The 22,099-nt window shown below is 44.3% G+C and overlaps 1 protein-coding gene across 1 annotated transcript in view; it reads left to right on the forward strand.

Annotated features, from left to right (window-relative positions):
• The window catches only part of Sdha (succinate dehydrogenase complex, subunit A, flavoprotein (Fp)), a 35,927-nt gene that overhangs the window by 1,018 nt on the left and 12,810 nt on the right, over nt 1-22,099 (forward strand). Inside the window, exons 2-10 of the mRNA XM_013013867.1 lie at nt 3,955-4,041; nt 5,781-5,942; nt 8,146-8,289; nt 8,635-8,799; nt 10,991-11,139; nt 13,243-13,367; nt 15,323-15,491; nt 18,012-18,207; nt 18,827-18,998. Of these exons, the coding sequence (XP_012869321.1) occupies nt 3,955-4,041; nt 5,781-5,942; nt 8,146-8,289; nt 8,635-8,799; nt 10,991-11,139; nt 13,243-13,367; nt 15,323-15,491; nt 18,012-18,207; nt 18,827-18,998 (1,369 nt within the window). The remainder of the gene's footprint in view (nt 1-3,954; nt 4,042-5,780; nt 5,943-8,145; nt 8,290-8,634; nt 8,800-10,990; nt 11,140-13,242; nt 13,368-15,322; nt 15,492-18,011; nt 18,208-18,826; nt 18,999-22,099) is intronic.

Here is a 22,099-nt window from a genome sequence, read left to right on the forward strand (position 1 = left end):
GGGGGCGCGGTCCTCCCACCCCGCCGTTGCTCCGGGGGCGCGGTCCTCCCACCCCTCCGCTCCGGGGGCGCGGTCCTCCCCTCCCCGCCGCTCCGGGGACGCGGTCCTCCCACCCCTCCGCTCCGGGGGCGCGGTCCTCCCACCCCTCCGCTCCGGGGGCGCGGTCCTGTCCCCCTCCGGGGGCTGGCCTCCTTTCCCCCTTCCCCCCCGAGGCCGCGCGGTGCGGTCCTCGGTTTGGCGCCGGCTGCTGTAGTTCTCAGAAATCAGCCCATTTCGGGACAGGCCCCTGCGCTCGGCCTGTGTCCCCCGCTACCAGTAAAACTAAAAACTGTGCCTACTGGTTAGTTACTGCGGTTCCCTCCCTCTGAAATAGGATACTAAAGAGGGAAGGTGAGAATTAGCTGCGGTGTCGTTGAAGCCGCCATGGGTGCTGTGGTTTGGTTCTCACCCAGAACCCACAGGTGGGGCTCTCAGCAGTCAAGAGTCGAGTTCTGGTCAACGGATCTTTCAGGGAAATGACAGACTGGCAGCCTACATTGAAGAGAGATCATTGCTGTGTCCTCACCCCAGGCCGATAGCCTGTGGTCCTTCTACAGACTTCCACAAACCCTACGTCTTATCCAGACTAGAGCAGAAGTATCCTAACTCTGAGTATCTAGCTTTAAGTGATAAGTTTTTGGAAATGATTTTTTTCCAGGCATTAGTTTGGAAACCCATGTTTAGGTCCCTGAAAACAAGATGACAAGGGCCTAGTGGCTCACCCCTGTAATCCTAACTACTCAGGAGGCTGAGATCTGAGGATTGCAGTTGGAAGCCAGCCTGGGCAATAAAGTCTGTGAGACTTCCTTAAACTACTCAAAAAAGCCAGAAGTGGTGGAGCACTAACTAGCCTTGAGAACACAAAGAAGCCCAGGGACAGCACCCAGACCAGCAAAAAAGAAAAGAAAAGCTAGAAATAGCAAAATTAAACCACAAGTCATGTCTCACAAACTAATGCCTTGGCTTTTTTAACTTTTGCATTTAAAAAAATCTGTATGAAAAGAGTTCTTCTTACAGAAATACTGCCCCCAGGCAGTGCATTGCTATTTGATTGGTTCTTTTTTCTGAAGAATTGAGGTTTCCAGAGAAACAACAAAATAGAAAAAAGAGAAAGAGATTGAAGATGATTTCAGTGGTGTACAGAATTTTTTGTTGTTGTTGGTCATGGGACTTGAAGTCTGGGCCTGGGCACTGTCCCTCAGCTGTTCAGCTCAAAGCTGCACTCTACCACTTGAGCCACAGCGCTACTTCTGGTTTTCTGGTGGGTAATTGGAGATAAGAGTCTCAGGGACTTTTCTGCCTGGGCTGGCTTTGAACCGTGATCCTCAGATCTCAGCCTCCTGAGTAGCCAGTATTACAGGCATATGCCACCGGCACCCAACTGTGTACAGAAAATTTTGTCTCATTTTGGTCAATGTTGAGACATCCTCACATTATTCTATTCAGCTGATTTTAAGTTATCAACTTATCATTTTTTTTCCTCATGGTCCCAGTGCACTGACAATATTAGAAAAATTGTTGTAAAAGAGCTTAATCCATTTGCAAAATAAAGCCAGGGGCCTCAGTTTGTTAACACTCAAAAAGTTTTAAATACTCTAGGAAGAACATACAAAATACTAATTTTAGAACAAGTTGGTTTCCCTGCGGAGTTAATGAGAGTTATGTTAGGTGACCTCTGAATTTGACAGTATTCCTCTAAGCCAAGCACCCTAGCACACAGTCGGTGCTCAGTGTCCAAGTGAATTATATTTAAGCATTTCTATTAAAAAAAAATAAGCATTAAAATTTACTTTGTGCTGGGTGTGGGGCTTTAATTCAGGATCTGGGCAATATGCATGAGGTTATTTTTGCTCAAAGCTACCATTCTACCCCTTGAGCCAGAGCTGCACTTTTGGCTTTTTGGGTGTAAATTGGAAATAAGATTCTCCTGGACTTGCTTGCCCAGCCTGGCTTTGAACTGTGATCCTCAGATCTCAGCCCTTCAGAGTAGCTAGGACTACAGGTGTAAACCACTGGTGCCTGCAAAGGATTAAGAAAGTTTTTGGGGGTTTTAGGGCTTGAACTCTGGGCCTGGCGCTGTCCCTCAGTTCTTCAGCTCAAGGCCAACACTCTACCACTTGAGCCACAGTACCACTTCTGGTTTTCTAGTGGTGAATTTGAGATAAGAGTCTCATGGACTATCCTGCCCCAGCTGGCTTTGAACTGCAATCCTCAGATCTCAGCCTCCTGAGTAGGATTACAGGTGTGAGCCAGCAGTGCCTGGCTAGGATTAAAATTGAACATAGTAGTAAAAAGTCAGTGGGAAAACAATGGAGGGGATAACAATGCTCAATGGGAAGTGTACTCATTACCTTGCTCATGTGACTGTAACCCTCTGTATAGTATCTTTAAAAAGTCAGTGGATAAAGAAAAGTTCATACACCTAGTGGTGGTCTCTCTCCCTCTCCAATCCTTAGGGCTTGAACTCAGGCCCTAAGCTTCTTTTGCTCAAGGAGAGTACTACTTGAGCCACAGCACCACTTCTGGCATTTTCTGTGTATGTGCTACTGAGGAATTGAACCTGGGGCTTCATGCATGCTAGGCAAGCATTCTACTGCTAAGCCACCTTCCCAGCTCTTGGAAACAATTTAAAATTATTTCACACCCCACTGGTGTTTGCTTCAATATTTCTAGTTAGGGTTTTTTTCCTCCAGTTTTAGACATGGACATCAACTTTATGTTGTAGAGGAAGATAAGTCTACTTAAACTACTTCCCTTCCTATGCCTCCCAGTTTTGCATTTTTTTTTTTTTTTTGGTCTTTGTGTTTTTGTAATTCCAAGAGGTTCCTTTTTTTTTTTTTTTTTTTCGGGTCCAGTAATGGGGCCTGAACTCTGGGCCTGGGCGCTGTCCCTCAGCTCTTCAGCTCAAGGCTAGCGCTCTACCACTTGAGCCACAGTGCCACTTCCAGCTTTTTTCTTTTTTGCTTATGTGGTGCTGAGGAATCGAACCAGGGCCTCGAGCATGCAAGACAAGCGCTCTACCACTGAGCCACCTTCCCAGCCCTCCTTTTTTTTTTTTTATTTTACTTTTGAACCTGTCCTCGGGCTTGAACTCAGGACCAGGGCACTTCTGGAACTTTTTTGCTCAAGACTAGGGCTCTGCCATTAGAGCCCCATCTCCACTTTTGGCTTTTTTTCTTGTTGTGGTGGTTAAGTGGAGATGAGAGTTTCACAGACTTACCTGCCTGGGAAATTCTCAAAAGAGAATATCATTATTATTAAGCAAAATGTTTTCTGCTGTGTTTACTTTTTCTTCCTAATTTAGTCAGATGTACGACATCTAAACTAAATGTAGATTTTCACATTCTTTTCCATGTTTCCCTGTTACAAAAAAATGATAGTTTCTCTTAAAAAAATTTAGACTTAATAAATGACTTAAAATGAGTTTTATTTAAAGGCAGAAATTGGGTTAATTTTGGGCTCTTCCAAGATCTAAAGTCTCCCATGGGAGCCAAAGCGATAGCTTAGAGGCATTTTAACAGTGACTGCAAGACCTCAAGGATTTTAAAACTCTAGCTTGGAAAGAGCTAGGATTGAGTCAGTAAAAAAAATGTTTCATTGTTTGCAAAACTACTACATAGCACACACAATATGGACATTTTTCCTGTTCTCTTCTGTATACTGTAGATTAAGAGTATGGAGAGATAACATTGATAAGAGCTTTTCCTGGATCACCAGGGTGGGGTAGAGAAGAAAGCCTGGGCTTGAATCCTTGTCCCCTTGAGTCTGCCCTTCAGGGTGAAGTAGAGGGTCCAAGGTAAAGTTTCTAGAAGAATGAGAACAACTAGGTACAAAAAGATGAGCAGTTTAGAAAGAAAACCCTTAACTCTCCATTTTAACTTTTTCAAGACCCTAATACCATCTTTGTCTCAACAGTGGCCAAGAGCTTTCCAAACGCGGGTCCGAGGCTTTCACTTCACCGTTGGTGGGAGTAGGAGGGCATCTGCTAAAGTTTCGGATGGAGTAAGTTCATCACTCTTTGTTCCATTTTAAATACCTCTCATGACTTTAGAAGGGTAATAGTCTGTGCCAGTTTATTATAATGAGGTTCTGTGGCATTGATGGCAGGCTCAAATTATTTATAGTGTAAAGTACTCAGTTGTGAGGGAAGGTGTAATGATACATGCCTGTAATACAGGCTACTCAGGGTGTAGAGACAGAATCACAGTTTGAGAACAGCTTGGCCCAGTTAGCATAAAACTCTGAAAACAAACTAAAGAGCATAAAGATGAGAGCCATGGTTCAAGTGGTAGAGTATTGAGGCTCTGAGTTCAACCTCCAGTATTACAAGTCAAAATAGCAGTAGGACCTGGAGGATGAAGGTTCACAGCCAGCCCAGGCAGGAATGTCCTGAAGACTCTCATGTCCAGCTAACCAGCAAAATGCCAGACTGGATATGTGGCTCAAGTGGTACAGTGCCAGTCATGAGCAAGTGTACCGAGTGAGTGCTAGAACCTGAGTTCTCAATCAGGCCCTGGTACAGGCACACAGATAGTTTTTTGCTGTTAGCTGTGAATCTATAGACTAGATTCAAGTTTAAATCAAATGAAGTAACAGTGAGAAACAAATGAACTGTATTTGTTGTGATGGAGGTAGAATTCCTAGTCAAAATAAGATTTATGTAGCCATTGGAGTGTGGGTTCTGAATTTAGTGTGCCTGTTCTGTTTTCTACTTTAAAAAACAAAACTTTTTTTTTTCTTTTGTCGGTCATAGGGCCTGGGTGCTGTCCCTCAGCTCTTCAGCTCAAGGCTAGCACTCTACCACTTGAGCCACAGCGCCACTTCTGGTTTTATGAGTGCTTTATTGAAGTTAAAAGTCTCTTGGCCTTTCTTGCCCCAGGCTGGCTTTGAACCATGATCCTCAGATCTCAGCCTCCTGAGTAGCTAGGATGACAGGCATGAGCCACTGGTGCCCAGCAACACCAAATTTTATACTAGTTCTTGAGTTCTTATCGAACCCAAGTAGTTTCTGAACAATGCTTGGCTTCTCAGTTATAAATCAGACTCTCAAACATAGACATGAAATGAGGTAGTTGTCTATAATCAGGTGTACTGGAATGTTTATCTAAATGAAAGCAACATCATGCTATTGTTATGAGGAACTTGTGGATCACAGGTAGAGAAGTGCTATCTATTATAAGGTTAGGCTTATGTAAACATATGGATGTGGGTAGTGACATAGGAAGAGAAAAGGGGTGAAAATGATACTTGGAAAGACACCCCTATTTAGAGCAGTTATGCATTGTTTTGCTTCTACACTTCCCTGCTTTGGTAGCAGAGTAAACAGATTGGGGTCTTAGTGGGTTTAAGCATTCTCAAAAATTGAGTATACAGAATCTCAGCTAATGGTAGGTTTCCTGATTATGTGACAGAACCTCTCTGGTTCATACAGTCTGGTTGTCTCCCTGCCATATTTGACATCAAATCAGTGTGTTAAGTACATTCCCGCTGCATAGCAGCTGCTCTTTTACCAAGGTCAGATGTGTAGCTAGCAGTGGAATTTCCTTTTCCAGATCTCTACTCAGTACCCGGTAGTTGATCACCTATTGTCATATCATTTACCGAGATCAGATGTGCAGCTAACAGTGGAATTTCCCTTTCCAGATCTCTACTCAGTACCCGGTAGTTAATCATGAGTTAACTGTTGTCTTACCATTTACCGAGGTCAGATGTGCAGCTAACAGTGGAATTTCCTTTTCCAGATCTCCACTCAGTACCCGGTAGTAGATCACGAGTTTGACGCAGTGGTGGTCGGTGCTGGAGGGGCAGGCTTGCGAGCTGCTTTTGGCCTTTCAGAGGCAGGGTTTAATACTGCCTGCCTTACAAAGCTTTTTCCTACCCGGTCACACACTGTCGCAGCTCAGGTAAGAAAGAGCCCTCAGTCAATGTTTCTCCTGCTGAGGGGCCCTACAGTGAAGCTCACCCATTCTAACTTTGGGGTCACTGCTTGGAATCTCTTCTTAGGAGCCTTGGAGGTGCTGCAGCCTCCTTGTCACTCTCAAACGAATCTACTGTTCTACTGTCCCACTTCATTCTCTGCTTCATACTCCCATTATGATTTGGTTTCCTCCAGACTACTTACTTGCACAGGGTAGGCCTTTTTGTTTAGTGTTGTTTATTTAAAAAAACAAAACTAAGTGAGATAATAGACTTAACAGGAAGAAAGAATTGTTTTTGTTTTGTTTTGGGTCCGGTCGTGGGGCCTGAACTCTGGGCCTGGGCACTGTCCCTCAGCTCTTCAGCTCAAGGCTAGTGCGTCTACCACTTGAGCCACAGCGATACTTTCGGCTTTTTTCTTTTTGCTTATGTGATGCTGAGGAATTGAACCTAGGGCCTCAGGCATGCAAGGCAAGCGCTCTACCACTGAGCCACCTTCTCAGCCCGAAAGAATTGTTTTGATTCAAGGTTTCAGAGGTCTTAATCCTTTTAGTCTACAGTAGTTTAACCATGTGGCTTTGGACCTGAGGTAGTGCGGTACATCGTGACAGTAACATTCGACCAAGGAGACCAATTACTTCATGGTAACCAGGAAGCAAAGGAGCAGGGACTAAGGTACCAGAATCCCCTCAGGGCCATTTTTCCAATGTCCTGACTTCTACAGTGCTTTATACCATGACTCAGTAGTACCATGGACCTTTGGGAGACGCTTTGGATCTGCCCTGTAGTACCTGGTACAGAATGGGTGGCAATGAGTTCTGATGATAGTATTGGTATTAGGATAAAATTCAAACAGACCAATCCCTGGTCTTCAACACTGTCCATTTAGAAGCAAAAAGTAATGTGAGAAAAAGTATAATGATTTTGTATATTCTTTGAGTCTGGGGTCACTATAGGTATCACCAAGCTTTTATATGTACAACATTATGTTTTACTGCTTTTCCTACTATGTGGGGTGTTTTTTCTCATAAAGGTCAAGATGGCTTCTGAACACAGAAGGGATGGGAGAAGGGAAAGAAAAGAACTGGGCAATTCTATTGTCACAGGTTTTTAGCTTTATGCTAATGACCCAATAAGAAGATAGTGTAAGAGGGAATACTAAGGAACAGCAACTAAGAAAGGAAGAAATTCAGCTTGGGTCTACCCGACTCAAAGTTATAATTTAACAACAGTTGGTGAAGAGACAAGGAAGTTAGAAGATAGATGTAAGAAATGCCCAAGGTGGAGTACCATATTAAAGGTTTATTTAACTCCTAGTCTGGGTGTCGAGACTGGGCAGCCTAAGCATATGACCTCTGTTGAGGGCTCCGTAGGATGTGTCACACATGGCGGATGGCATCATGGTGAGAGCGTGGGAGAAGAAAAGGTCACATAGCCAGAAAAGGAGCCAGGCACCAGATGGAGCCATTTGTGGTCTTTTACAGCAACATTTTCCCAAGAGCTAACCAGAGTCCTAGTAGAAATAAAGTCTTGACAAGGTATGCCCCAAAGACCTAACATCCTTTGATGTTAGGAACCCTGCCTCTTAACACAAAACCTAGGAAGTCATACTCAAATCATATCCAGGTGCTTTTTTAAACAAAGATTAAATCGCAAAGATTAAAGAAGTTGGAATTTACGTTACGGAAGAAGAGGATGAGAATTAAATTTGTCTCTGTATCTGCTATATTCTTTGACTATGAGGGTAACAATGGAATCATATCTTCATACAACTGAAGGAGGTGAGGATTGGGGGATTTGACCCTGTGCTAGGATGCGAAGTGTTTCTTGTTTTTAATACATGCCCACAAGTGCCATCAAGAACATTTTGCCATAAAGTTGCCCAATTGATGTGTTGAGTACTGTTACGTGCCTAGCTAGGTAAGTAATGGGGAAGTTATGTGCATTCTTTCCCCAGTCCTCCGTTTGCCTTAGAAATTAGTGTCACCTCTATCACAGAGACTCCATCATCCAGCTACTCTGGAAAAGAGTCATGACTCAAGTGCTGTGCTATCCTACTGCTCCATAGCCTTCAAGGAAAGTTACTGCACATAAGGAGTTGTCTCTGATCAGGTCCCAGGGAGCAGAGGCGTCAAAAGGGATGATAAGGGATCCCTCTTCAGTTGTGTAAGCAGTGCATGGTGTTTCCAGGGAGGGATCAATGCTGCTCTGGGAAACATGGAAGAAGACAACTGGAGATGGCATTTCTACGACACTGTGAAGGGCTCCGATTGGCTGGGGGACCAGGACGCCATCCACTACATGACAGAGCAGGCCCCTGCCTCTGTGGTTGAGGTAACAGGAAGCTGTTGGGCCCTTTTGTGCATAGTCTGCTTCTAATAACACAAGAAGTACTGGGAAAATTTGGAGGGTTGAGGATGTGGCTCAGTGGTAGAGCAGTTGCCTAGAATGCACGGGATCCTGATCCCTGGTAAAGGATTGAGGCGGTGTGGTCAGCCAAAAGAATGGCAGTGAGCCAAACCACATTCTTTTCCTACAGCTGTTCAGTTCATTTAGCCTGTAAACTAAATGGTGGATGTTTTTCATAGAATGTATTAGCATGGGCTTTGCAGATTGAGATTTTGCCACAAATACTTTCACTTATGGTAATAATACTTTCTGTTTTTGTGTGTTGTACAGCTTGAAAATTATGGGATGCCATTTAGCAGAACCGAAGAGGGGAAGATTTATCAGCGTGCATTTGGTGGACAAAGCCTCAAGTTTGGGAAAGGTGGACAGGCCCACCGGTGCTGCTGTGTGGCTGATCGCACAGGCCACTCACTCTTGCACACCTTATATGGAAGGGTGAGGCTTCCTGGGGGGTTTGCAGGAGGTAGAACATGTCAGTTGAGCAAGAATGGTCCTGAATAGGAAGGAGTCAGCTGTGAGTTGCTTACAAAGCAATCAAATAGCTTTGCAAGACACGTATACTAGTTTTAATAAGAAAATATTTAACAGATACTATGATGGTTGTCGTTTCGGCTATATGTTATTTCTATCTTACAAAGTTGAATTGGCAGTTACTGTATACCAGCTTGAATTTATAGCCTGTCACACACCATATATAAGAATAAAGCAAAAGCCGGGAGCTGGTGGCTCATGCCTGTAATCCTGGCTACTCAGGAGGCTGAGATCTGAGGATTGCGGTTCAAAGCCAGCCCGGGCAGGAGAGACCATGAGACTCCTATCTCCAATAAACCACCAGAAAACCGGAAGTGGCGCTGTAGCTCAAGTGGTAGAGCGCTCGCCTTGAGCTGAAGAGCTGAGGGACAGCGCCCAGGCCCAGAGTTCAAGCCCCACGACCGACAAAAAAAAAAAAAGAATAAAGGAAGTCATTTTGCCAGGCATCAGTGGGCCATTCCTATAATCCTAGCTACTCAGCAGGCTGAGATATGAGGATCAAGGTTCAAGTCAGATGGAGCGAGAAAGTCCGTGAGACTGTTATCTCCAGTTAACCACCAAAAAGCTGGAAATGGCACTGTGGCTCAAAATGGTAGAATATGAGCCTTGAGCACGAAGCTTCAGGGACAGTGCCCATACCCTGAGTTCAAGCCCCTGGAGCAGCACAAAAACAAGAGTAGAGCAAAAATTTAAAGGCTCTTTTACCATCTTTGAGTTACTGAATTGATTGATTTTATTACAACTTTAAAACTGGATTTAAAGCCAGGCACTGATGGCTCATGCCTGTAATCTTGGCTTCTAGGAAGTTGAGATCTGAGCATTGAGGTTTGAAGCCAGCCCAGGCAGGAAGGTGTGTGAGACATTTACCTTCAGTTAACCACCAAAAATCGGAAGTGAAGCTGTAACTCAAAGTGGTAGAGCACTAAAGCTCAAGGATAGCCCCAAGTTCAAGCCCTATGACCAACCAAAAAACACAAAACAAACATAAAAACCACAACTGGACTAAGACTTGAGGGATAATAATCACTGGATAAACAAGATCCGCTTCAAAGTGGCAGATACCTGTGATCCTGAACTCTGAATTTTCTTCAAGTGGGCAAAAGCAGGTGAAGAATTAGCAAATGTTGGAACATCGGTGGCTTTTCTATGACTTATGTGCATTTATAGGTGTGCAATAGAGTCTGCCTGTCCTACAGCTGTCCCTGGGGGCTGGCCCGGGCTCCTGAGAGCCACTTGAATTTTCTGTGGGGTCTCTCAGAACTAGCCCAGGTGGTGCTGGATCTCTGTGGGTATAGAAATATGCTGATCTGCACTGTCTAGTTGGCCAGCCACCAGACACTGTGGTCACTGCTGATGTTCTGGGTGACTAGGGAGCTGGATGAAATGGCCACATGTGGATAGCACCCCTGGTCTGAGTCATGATTCCATGGGCCCTTGTCCTCCCTCTGATGCCACATTCAAGGGCATCCAGTGCTACACACCGCCACCAAGATCCTGGAGTACCTCTTAAGCCAGTGCTAAGGTTAAGAGGTACATTGCCAGCTGGGCACCAGTGGCTCATGCCTGTCATCTCACGAGGCTGAGATCTGAGGATCACAGTTCAAAGCCAGCCTGGGCAGGAATGTCCGTGAGACTATCACTAATTAACCACCAGAAAACTTGAAGTGGCAAGGTGGCTCAAGTAGTAGAGTGCTTGCCTTGAGCTGAAGAGCTGAGGGACGGCCGAGTTCAAGCCCTACCACTGGGGCGAGGGGTTGGGGGGAGGTACATTACCAAAATATGAGTGAGTCAGATTTTGTTGCCTTTTTCCTCAGGGTGTGTTGGTGTGTGTTACATTGCATGATATATGTTTATTGCTGAATGTAGATTGCTTTTTTGTGCTCTTGCATTGTTATTTGACACTGATGCTAATGTGAGTTGTAGCTTGTGATTCCATTTCAGACCCCAATATTATTTCATTTGTCATCATTTATTAACAGAACTGAACTAAAGTTGTGTAAGCTTCTCAAGTGGTTTAGTCATTCATATATTAAATCTTTATTGGTTTAACAATTACCATAAGCGCAGCTTAAAATAGGTGATCCCTTTCTTGTAGTCTCTGCGATATGACACCAGCTATTTTGTGGAGTATTTTGCCTTGGATCTCCTGATGGAAAACGGGGAGTGCCGTGGTGTGATCGCACTGTGTATAGAGGATGGGTCCATACATCGTATAAGAGCAAAGAACACTGTTATTGCTACTGGGTAGGAAAAGCTAACTTTTATTGTAGTATAAAGCATGCTCCTTGCCATGTATTAGTATTATTTATAGTACTGTTCATAATTACCACGACAAGGAATTTTATTAGTGAGACTTCACATCCCTGTGATCAAGGGAACAGAGATTTGCTTTAGCTTATGGTTTCAGAAGGGTCAGTCTATGATTACTTGGCCTCATGTTCTTGGGGTGAGAGCAAGGGGTAGAGGTAGCTCTTTATCTCCTGTTGACAGAAAATAGAATAAAAGAGAGGAGCCTTGGACAAGATACAGCCACTACAGACTTGCTTCCAGTGACCTTCCTCCAACTAGGCCCTACCTCCTAAAATTTCCAGAACCTCCCCAAATAGTGCTATCAGTTTGGAAAAAAACATTCAGTACATGAGCCTGTCAGAGATATTTCTTTTTTTTTTTCTTTGTCTTTTTTTTTTTTTTTGTCAGTTGTGGGGCTTGAACTCTGGGTCTGGGTGCTGCTCCTCAGCTCTTCAGCTCAAGGCTAGTGCTCTACCACTTGAGCCACAGTGCCACTTGTGGTTTTCTAGTGGTTTGTTGGCAATAAGAGTTATATAGACTTTCCTGCCTGGGCTGGCTTTGAACCATGATCCTCAGATCTCAGCCTCCTTAGTAGCTAGGATTACAGGCGTGAGCCACTAGCACCCAGCTCAGAGATACTTCATTATGGACAAACCTATGTCTGTGTTGATGGGTAAGGAAAATGCAGCACATTTAAGCTGTGCAATATTATTTAGCCATAATTTTTATTTTTTAAATTGTTATTATAAAGGTTATATACGAGTTATAGCTACCTAAGTCATGTAATGAGTACATTTATTTTTGGACAGTGTCACTCTCCCAGATTTTCCCTCCTGTCGCCACCCACAAATTGTAAAGTTCATTTTCAACATAGTGACAACATGCATATACCTGAAGGACATTATCCTAAATGAAATAGGCATAGAAAGACCAATACTGTATGACTTCACTTAGCGAGTAGACTCTAAAATACTCAAACTAAGAAACCAGCTAGTAAAAGGATGATTAGGAGCCAGGCACTGGTGGCTCACACCTGTAATCCTAGCCTGTAATCTCAGGAGGTTGAGTCTGAGGATTGAGGTTCAAAGCCAGCCCGCGCAGGAAAGTCCATGAGACTCTTATCTCCAATAAACCATTAGAAAACCGGAGTGGCGTTGTAGCTCAAGTGGTAGAATGTTCACCTTGAGTTGAAGAGCCCAGGAACAGCGCCCAAGCCCAGCGTTCAAGCCCCACGGCCAACCAAAAAAAAAAAAAGATGATTAAGAAGAAGTTGGATACAAGTACAACTTAAAGAGTCATAAATTCTGAGAGCTAATAATCAATATACTTACTATAATAGTAATGCTATAAACATTTGCTAAGGTATAGGTTAAGTCTCTACATGACAAAAAAAAGAATATCTGAGCCGGGCACCAGTGGCTCACGCCTATAATCCTAGCTGCTCAGGAGGCTGAGATCTGAGGATCGCCATTCAAAGCCAGCCTGGACAGGAAAGTCAGTGAGACTCTTATCTCCAGTAGACCACCAGAAAACTGGAAGTGGCGCTGTGGCTTAAGTAGTAGAACACTTGCCTTGAGCTGAAGATCTCAGGGACAGTACCCAGGCCCAGAGTTCAAGTCCCACGACCAAAAAAAAAAAAAGGAATAATTATCTGATGTGATAGATGTGTTAATTAACTTAATTATAGTAATTAGTTCATCGGATTATGTTGTGTACCTGGCATGTGTATAATTTTTAGTTATATTCAGTAAAAAGTGGAGGAGTAATCCATAAACATGAAAGAAATTCACTATAAAAGTAATACCTGATTATCAGGGAAACCAAGTATCACAGAGCATTGAAAAACAAGCATCCTGTTTCTGCTCGCTTTTGCTCATCCTAGGGTAGCAGTATTACAGACAGTGCATCCCGGTGTTGACTGTGGTATGTCTATGATGTAGGTGTACATGCAAACGTGGCCTGGAAGACGGTGCCTTTAAGGCTGTGTGTTCTGTGGTTCTGTGGGCTGGGAGGTCCTAGGATGGTTACTCTGTGCTCATTGTGTTCTGTTGTCTCCAGAGGTTACGGGAGGACCTACTTCAGTTGCACGTCTGCCCACACTAGCACTGGAGATGGCACAGCCATGATTACCAGGGCTGGCTTGCCTTGCCAGGACTTGGAGTTCATTCAGTTCCACCCCACAGGTAGGACAGTGTGCCTGTCTGGCTCACAGAAGAGTATTACAAGCACATGGTACCTGTATGTGCTCCTTAGTTTCCAGCACTAACACTTTTAATTATGGAGTTCTTATTCCTTGTGTCCCCTAGGTTTTCCCTTGGCTCCCGGAAGGTAGTTTTGGGCAGATTTGATTTCCCAGGAGAGGGTCAGGACCCCACGGCAAGGGGCTGAGTTGCCAGATGGCACTCCGCCTGATTGTAGGGTTAAAGGTTGGGCATTTAGAGTGAGAAAGGAGGAGGAGCTGTAGCTCATGTAGCATGTTTGCCTTGACAAAAGAGCTCAGGGACAGCGCCCAGACCCGAGTTCAAGCCCCCCAAACAACAACAAAAAGTAAAGAAACCGTAATGGTTAGGATGAGAAAGGAGTTAGTTGTGGGATAGGTGAGATTGTCAAACAGCGGGGACAGAAATGCAAGATCAAATGCTTTACAAAAAAGAATGAGGGGCTGGGAAGGGGGCTCAGTGGTAGAGCGCTTGCCTTGCATGCTTGAGGCCCTGGGTTCGATTCCTCAGCACCACATAAGCAGAAAAAGCCAGAAGTGGTGCTGTGGCTCAAGTGGTAGAGCACTCGCCTTGACCTGAAGAACGGAGGGACAGTGCCTAGGCCCAGAGTTCAAGACCCACCACTGACCAAAGAAAAAAAAAAAGAAAACTGAGAAGCGGCTTTGTTGGCTTTTTAAAAAAAATCCCATTTAAATGTCACTAAGCCTCCAGATCCTTTCTATTGTATGCTGTGTTTGGAGCTGCATTTCATAAGTTCTTTCACAGTGTTTGAGAAATAAACTACCCTGAAGAATGTAACTGAAACTAGGAAAGAAAAAAAGCTGATGCAATGCAAGAATTTGCCTTTCTTTCTTCCTTTCTTTCCTTCTTCCTTTTTTACTTCTTCCTTTCTTTCCTTCTTTCTTTCCATTTTAAAGCGTGTAACGTTATAGCATACTGCAGAAAATTGTAGATTTCACATCCGTTTATTATTTGCCTCTTCTGTTAAAATTCAGTAGTTGGCATTGAGGGACACAAAATCCTGGTTAAGAGTGCAGACTTAACCATACTGCCTGGATATTTTGCCAGCTATATGAACTTGACAGGTGTCTAAGCTTTAATTTGCTTGTCTGTAAGGGTGGGATGGTATTATCTAGAGCCATTGTAGGGAACTTACTTGAATATAGTATTAACTATAACCATAGTAATTACTCTCCTTTTTAGTACTGGGGCACTTTACTTAGACATCCCAAGTTCATTCTTGCCTGAAGCATTTGACACAGTTTCATGGTATAAACCTATGTTCAGAAATTGAAAATAGATGGGCTGGGAAGGTGGCTCAGTGGTAGAGTGCTTGCCTTGCATGCCTGAGGCCCTGGGTTCGATTCCTCAGCACCACATAAGCAAAAAGAAAAAAGCCGGAAGTGGCACTGTGGCTCAAGTGGTAGAGCACTAGCCTTGAGCTGAAGAGCTGAGGGACAGCACCCAGGCCCAGAGTTCGGGACCCACGACCAGACCCCCCCCCCCAAAAAAAAAAACAAAAAACAAATTGAAAATAGAGACCTTGAGCATACATGAGGGAGGAGCCTTCTCACTGGGTGATGCTATTCTTTCTAAACCTGTTTTGCACTTTATGTGTGTCAATGCTGCTTGATTTCCACACTTCTTACCATTGACTTTTCTGTTGAGTATAATACCTTTTGTGTACCCTTTTCTTTCCTCCAGAATAGTCTTTAAAAAGGATTAAAGTTGGGTGCTGATGGCTCACCCCTGCAATTCTAGTTACTCAGAAGACTGAGATCTGAGGATCACAGTTTGAAGCTAGCCTGGGTTGGAAACTGTGAGACTCTTACCCCCACTGATCCACCAGAAAGCCAGAAATAGAGCTGTACTTAGTGATTCCTTGCATAGAGGTGTTTAATGACGCAGGTTTTTTGCAGGCATATATGGTGCTGGCTGTCTTATCACAGAAGGATGCCGTGGAGAAGGAGGAATCCTCATTAACAGTCAGGGCGAAAGATTCATGGAGAGATACGCCCCTGTTGCAAAGGACCTTGCATCCAGAGATGTGGTATCTCGGTCCATGACCGTGGAGATCCGTGAGGGAAGGTTTGTGTTACCCGCCTCCAGAGCTGTGTGATGATGTGCAGACAGGCACCTTCAAATTCTCTAGTGGCTGTCGGTCAAGCCTACCTTTTAATATTGGGGCTCTTGTTGTTTCTGAGTTGTAGTGTACTCTCCTTTCTCTGCCCTTGCAGGAAGGCACTTAAGGATAAAGTTACAGCTACCTGATATCCCCTGGTTGTTCCTAAAGACCAACATTTTAAGAATGTCACATTCTTTTGTGTCAGTGTTGGTATAAGAGTTCAGTGTGATAGGCATTCAGTATGGAGAGAGAAATACACACACCCAGCCTGATGTTTTCACATGAGTCTTAGAAGCTGTGTTATATCATTTAATACCTACTGATGTCTTGGCAACCTTCAGAGCATGTACACTTTTTATTTTTACAGTCATGGGGCTTGAACTCTGGGCCTGGGCACTGTCCTCAAACTTCTTTTTGCTCAAGGCTAGCGCTCTACCACTTGAGTCACAGTGCCACTTCTGGCTTTTTCTGTGTATGTGATGCTGAGGAGTCAAACCCAGGGCTTCATGCATGCTAGGCAAGCACTCTACCACTAAGCCACATTTCCAGCCCCCAAGGCATGTACATTTAAAACTTTGCTGGTATGCCCTTTGTAGGGTTGAAGCTGTCATATAGAAAAAATGAGAGGGATATTGCTTAGTGGATGGCCAATAGACATATGAAGAAATGCTCAACCTCCCTAGCCATAAAAGAAATGCAAATCAAAACAACATTGAGATACCACCTCACCCCAGTTAGAATGGCTATTATCAAGAACTCTAATAACAACAGATGCTGGAGGGGATGTGGACAGAAGGGAACCTTACTGCATTGTTGGTGGGAGTGTAAACTTGTTCAACCACTTTGGAAAGCTGTATGGAGGTTCCTCAAAAGACTCCACATAGAGCTCCTCTATGACCCAGCAATCCCACTTTTGGGCATTTACCCAAATGATCCCAAACAAGGCCACACTAAAGCTATCAGCACGACTATGTTTATTGCAGCATTATTTACCATAGCTAAGATATGGAACCAACCCAGATGCCTCTCAGTAGATGAATGGATCAAGAAAATGTGGTATATATACACAATGGAATTCTATGCCTCTGTCAGAAAGAGTGACATTGCCCCATTTGTTAGGAAATGGAAAGACTTGGAAAAAATTAGATTACGTGAAGCCAGGCCCAAAGAAACTTAGGTCCCATGGTTTCCCTTACTTGCAATAACTAGTATATGTCTGAGTCAAGCAGAAAAGGTCAAATAATTTGATGTTAGGGAAATGAACCCTAAGATAAGTATTCAAAGATTATTTCTTTGTTGCTTTGAATGTCTCTCTCCAATGGTATTCCTGCTTTCACTGTATTTGAGGTTGGTATAATTTGTGGAGGGGAAGGGAAAAAACATCCTTTAAATAGGGATACAGGTGGACCGACTGCAACAATGAGATGTACAAGTCGTTATGTGGAAAAACGAACTTTACAACTTTGGTGGGAGGGGGAGTGCGGGGGGAGGATGGGAAGGGGAAACAAAGGAGGAGGCTACAATGTTTGATAAGAAATGTACTCATTATCTTGCCCATGTAATTGTAACCCCTCTGTACAGTATTTTCACAATAAAAGATTAAAATTAAAAAGAAAGGAAAAAGCCAGAAGTGGCTCAAGGGATAGAGTGCTCTAGCCTTGAGCAAGAGAAGCTCAGGGACAGTACCCAGGCTCTGAGTTCCAGCCCCAGAACTGGCAAAAAGAAAAAAAAAGAGGAAGCTGGGTGTGGTAACATTAGTTCCTAATCATAGTGTTCAGGAGATGAAGGCAGGAAAATCATGAGTTCAAGGCCAACCTCAAGGAGACTTATCTCAAAAACAACAAAATGCCTCCTCCATCTCTCCCCCCCCCCAAAAAAAAAAATAATAGCAACTGGGGCATGACAGCCCTCGGGCTGCAGCTCCCATGGGAGAGTACAAGGCCTGGGGTCTAACTCCAGTACCAGTGGTTTTGTGGAGGTACTTGGTATATCAGAGGTTTGTAATGCATTTACAAAGGAAGACAACAAGATGGGTGCTGGTGGCTCACAACTACAATCCTAGCTACTCAGGCGACTGAGATCTGAGGATCACGCTTCAAAGTCAGCCTGGGCAGGAAAGTCTGTGAAATCCTTTATTTCCAATTAACCACCAGAAAACCAGAAGTGGCGCTGTGGTCCAAGTGGTAGAGCACTAACCTTGAGCTGAAGAGCTGAGGGACAGTGCCCAGGCCATGAGTTCAAGCCACATGTCTGACACACAAAAAAAGGAAGACAACAAATAACGGTTCCCAAGTAAAGTTTTGTTCTTGAACGTGGCCCTGTCAGATCGTTTGGGCAGTTAGTAAACTGTACTCAATGAAAGAGCAGCCCATAAAGGAAGGAAATACTTTCCTCAGTATAAAAGGTTGATGTTCATACGATTCTAATGGTTTGAGTTTATGCACCACTGTTCTTTGCTTCATGTTATAATGCTCTGTTTGCAGAGGCTGTGGCCCTGAGAAAGATCACGTCTACCTGCAGTTGCATCATTTGCCTCCCGAACAGCTGGCCACACGCCTCCCTGGCATTTCAGAAACAGCCATGATCTTTGCTGGTGTGGATGTCACCAAGGAGCCCATCCCTGTCCTTCCCACTGTGCATTACAACATGGGCGGCATTCCCACCAACTACAAGGGACAGGTGATGGGACTGGGCCCGCCCTCCAGCCATCTCTAGATAGTAGAGGTGTTTTGGAAAAGACAGTTGTTTGGTAGTTTGCACGTACTGTAAATTGTTGTTTCTGGAGGACAGAAGGAAACTTGGTTACATTCTGGCTCTATCAGAGATAGAATATTGTGCAGCCTTTCTACCTTTTCTGTATGGTCTCTTGTTAATTTCATAATGACTTGATGAACCAGGGGCCTTGACAGTTGGTGCCTGGGCTGGAATGCAGTTTGTATGTCAGCTTGTTCTGCTCTGGTTTCCTGATCCGGGCTGGGCATAGGGATTGTTCTTCTCTTTTCATAGAGGAACAGTGAGTAGAAGTCCTTCCTCTCCCCTGTGATATTCCTTTCCCTACCATACTCCTTAACCCATGGCCCCACAACGGTGAAGGTGGGGTGAAGCTCCAGAGAGCCTTGGACCTGGCATCCTGAAGTTGAGGGATGTCAAGTGGATCTTTTGACCTCCTCTCACCAGAAAGTGTTCCAGAGCAAGGGTTTCTTCTGAGACAGAGGGAACAGTCTTCCTCCCTTTGAAGCACAGACAGTTGTGGCAGTATGGGCCACAACTTAACATTTTGCTTGAAATCTTCCTGCAGGTGCTGAAGCATGTGAACGGCCAGGACCAGATCGTGCCTGGTCTGTATGCCTGTGGAGAAGCTGCCTGTGCCTCAGTGCACGGCGCCAACCGGCTCGGGGCAAACTCCCTCTTGGACCTCGTTGTGTTTGGCCGGGCGTGTGCCCTGAGCATTGCAGAATCCTGCAGGCCTGGTATGTGTTCACTCCAAGACCCTTGGCTCTTTCAGGAGATGGAAAGCTTCAGAATCTAAATTTGTTGTGCAGAATTTAAGTAGTGGTCATAAAGAAAGTCTGGTTTTTTCCTCTAGAAGAGAGGGCACAAATCCAGAGCTTAGATGATGGCGATGTCAGGTCAAGTTGGGCTGGGTCTTAGCAATTCAGAAGTTAAGCGTTTGGGGGCCAAAATTTGTTTAGTTAATTTATTTTTGTGCCAGAACTGGGGTTTGAACTATAGGCCTAGGCACTGTCTCTGAGCTTTTTTGCTCAAGGCTGATGCTTTCCCTTGAGCCACAGCTCCACTTCTGGCTCCTTTGTGGTTAATTGGAGGTAAGAGTCTTATAGACTTTTCCTGCCCAAACTGGCTTCTAATCACAATCCTCAGATCTCAGCTTTGCGAGTAGCTAGGATTATAGGCGTGAGCCACCAATGCCCAGCTTGTTTATTATTTACAGTCATTTTGTTCTGCTTTTAAAAAATCACTAGTGGGCTAGGAAGGTGGCTTCGTGATAGGAGGGCTTGTCTCGTATGCATGAGGCCCTGGGTTTGATTCCTCAGCACCACATAAGCAGAAAAAGCCGGAAGTGGTGCTGTGGCTCAAATGGTAGAGTGCTAGCCTTGAGCTGAAGAGCTGAGGGACAGCACCCAGGCCCTGAGTTCAGGCCCTGTGACCAACAAAAAAAACCAAAAAACATAAAAAGAAATGTACTCAACACCTGATTTGTTTATCTGTTTATCACCTTATAATAACTTTTTTTTTTTTTTTTTTTTTTGCCAGTCCTATGGCTTGAACTCAGGGTCTGGGCACTGTCCCTGAGCTTCTTTTCCTCAAGGCTAGCTCTCTATCACTTCAGCCCAGAGCTTCATGCATGTTTGGCAAGCACTCTACCACTATGCCACCTTCCCAACCATATAATAACAATCTTAGGTACAAAAGAATATAGTTTCTTGGTTCTTACAGGTAAGTATGAACCTGTTTTGAAAACAGAACATAGCTAATTTTATTTTGTTTTCTGATGGTATTGGAGATCAGAACCAAGGTTTGTGCATGCTGAGCAAGTGCTGTCCCACTGAGCTGCATCCCTTGCTTATTGAAGGCTCCTTCAGTGGCGCATGCCAGTAATCAATGGTGTGGATGAGGCAGGAGGATCCTTTGATTTGGGTGCACAAAACCCCGGCCTAGGTTCCCCCATACGGGCCACCAGAATGAAGGGACCCTTCACATCCATCCCAGGGGACCACACAGAGGCAGGCAGGCACAGGAGAACGATTGTTATAAGGTTTATTAGAGGAGCCACATCTCCCCCAAGAGGGAGCAAATGGCACCCGACCCTATCCAGGTAGCAGGAGAGTCTGGGGGTAGGAAGTGAGGTAGGTGGGAGCTCAGGTGGGTCAGGTGGAGAGGGGGAGGGGCCGGCTCTATGGTGGGAACTCTAAGGCTGGCAGGAGCTCAGGTCTGGTGGGCCTGAGGACCAAAGGTGGGCATAGTACTAACGTTTATCAGGGAAGAGAGGCTGTAAGCCCGAATCATACTCCTCCACCTCTCAGTGATACAGTTTATGACAGCTTAACATAATGCATACCACGTAAGCATTCCACATGCTAGAGTGTGGGTCTGCTTATATACATAGATAACACATTACCGAGGGCTGATCATCCTAGAGCCTTTTTTATTTTATTTTTTTATTTTTTTGGTCGGTCGTGGGGCTTGAACTCTGGGCTTGGGCACCATCCCTGCGCTCTTTAGCTCAAGGCGAGCACTCTACCACTTGAGCCACAGCTCCACTTGCAGTTTTCTAGTGTTTTATTGGAGATAAGAGTCTCACGGACTTTTCTGCCCGGGCTGGCTTTGAACTGAGATCCTCAGATCTCAGCCTCCTGAGTAGCTAGGATTATAGGGTGAGCCACTGGCGCCTGGCTCATCCAAGAGCCTTTAAGGTACCCTTAGCATAGTTGCTTAGAATAGTAGTGTGAAGGTGTCCTTAGGCAAAGGTGATGTCAGCTCTTCCACTCATTATTCTTTGCTGTTGACTGTGGAGCTTTAGTTTTGTAGTTTTCACAGACTAGCTCCTGTCTGGAGGCGGTATTGTTAGGCTATGGAAATCATGATAGTCTTAACCAACTGGTTAAGTACCTAGAAAGAGTCAGGTAGGTAGGAGGTGGGTATATATTCACATTTCCCTGGACTGAGCCAGGGCAGGTCTTTATGTGTAGACAGCACCTGATCTATAGTGTCTTTCTTTGACCCTGAAGGTGATACTTGCGTCAGTTAGTAGCTCTGTACTTTTTAACAGTTCATACTATTACCACTTCTCTCAGCAGAGTAGACAGTTAAAGATTCCCCTTCTTTGAAAGTTAAAAAAGTTTTAAAAGAATACTTTTAAGGGACCTATAAACACATTTGAAGACTTCTTGAACTTAACAAAAAGGAACAAATTGACTCAAAAGGTAGCACATGTGTGATTCTGGAAAAGGCAGATGGTGGGAAAGACAGTAGACCACTCTGGTCACGCTGTGTCCTTGTACTTGGGGTACCTAAACACAACTCCACTTGCCAACATGTGAAAAGCCCTTCCATAAACACAGCAAAGTTCATTGTGTCTTAATGCTTTAATTTTAAAAATAGAAGGTGTGGAAATGTATACCTATCTGATATGTAAGCTGATTTTCTAAGTGGAAAGAAAAGAAAAAGCATTAGTAACAGTGCTAATTTCCTGGTAGTTTATGCCAGTAGTAGGGTTGGAACTTGGCCTCATATTCACTTCTTCCGCCCCAGGCTGGCATTCAGTCCTTAAACTATACCTTTTCTTCTTCTGATATTTTACAGTTTTACATCCTGTTGTGCATCTTGCTTATGGTAGTGGTTACACAAGTGCACATGAGTATTGAAATAAATAGAATTGTGCCCCAAAAGTCAATTTTGCTGAGTCATCTCTTTTTTGGACAAGATAGTCAAAGTTTATATCAAAACAAAAGGTCTGTTGGATTACATCAAATGCAGTAGAAAAGGAATATTTAGGGGTGTTGTTAACAGTATGCATAATGGTGGAATGGTCATTTAAAACTTTTTTTTTTAT

The sequence above is a fragment of the Dipodomys ordii genome, unplaced genomic scaffold (assembly GCF_000151885.1).
Source record: "Dipodomys ordii isolate 6190 unplaced genomic scaffold, Dord_2.0 Scaffold21, whole genome shotgun sequence".
NCBI classification, from domain to species: Eukaryota; Metazoa; Chordata; class Mammalia; order Rodentia; family Heteromyidae; genus Dipodomys; species Dipodomys ordii.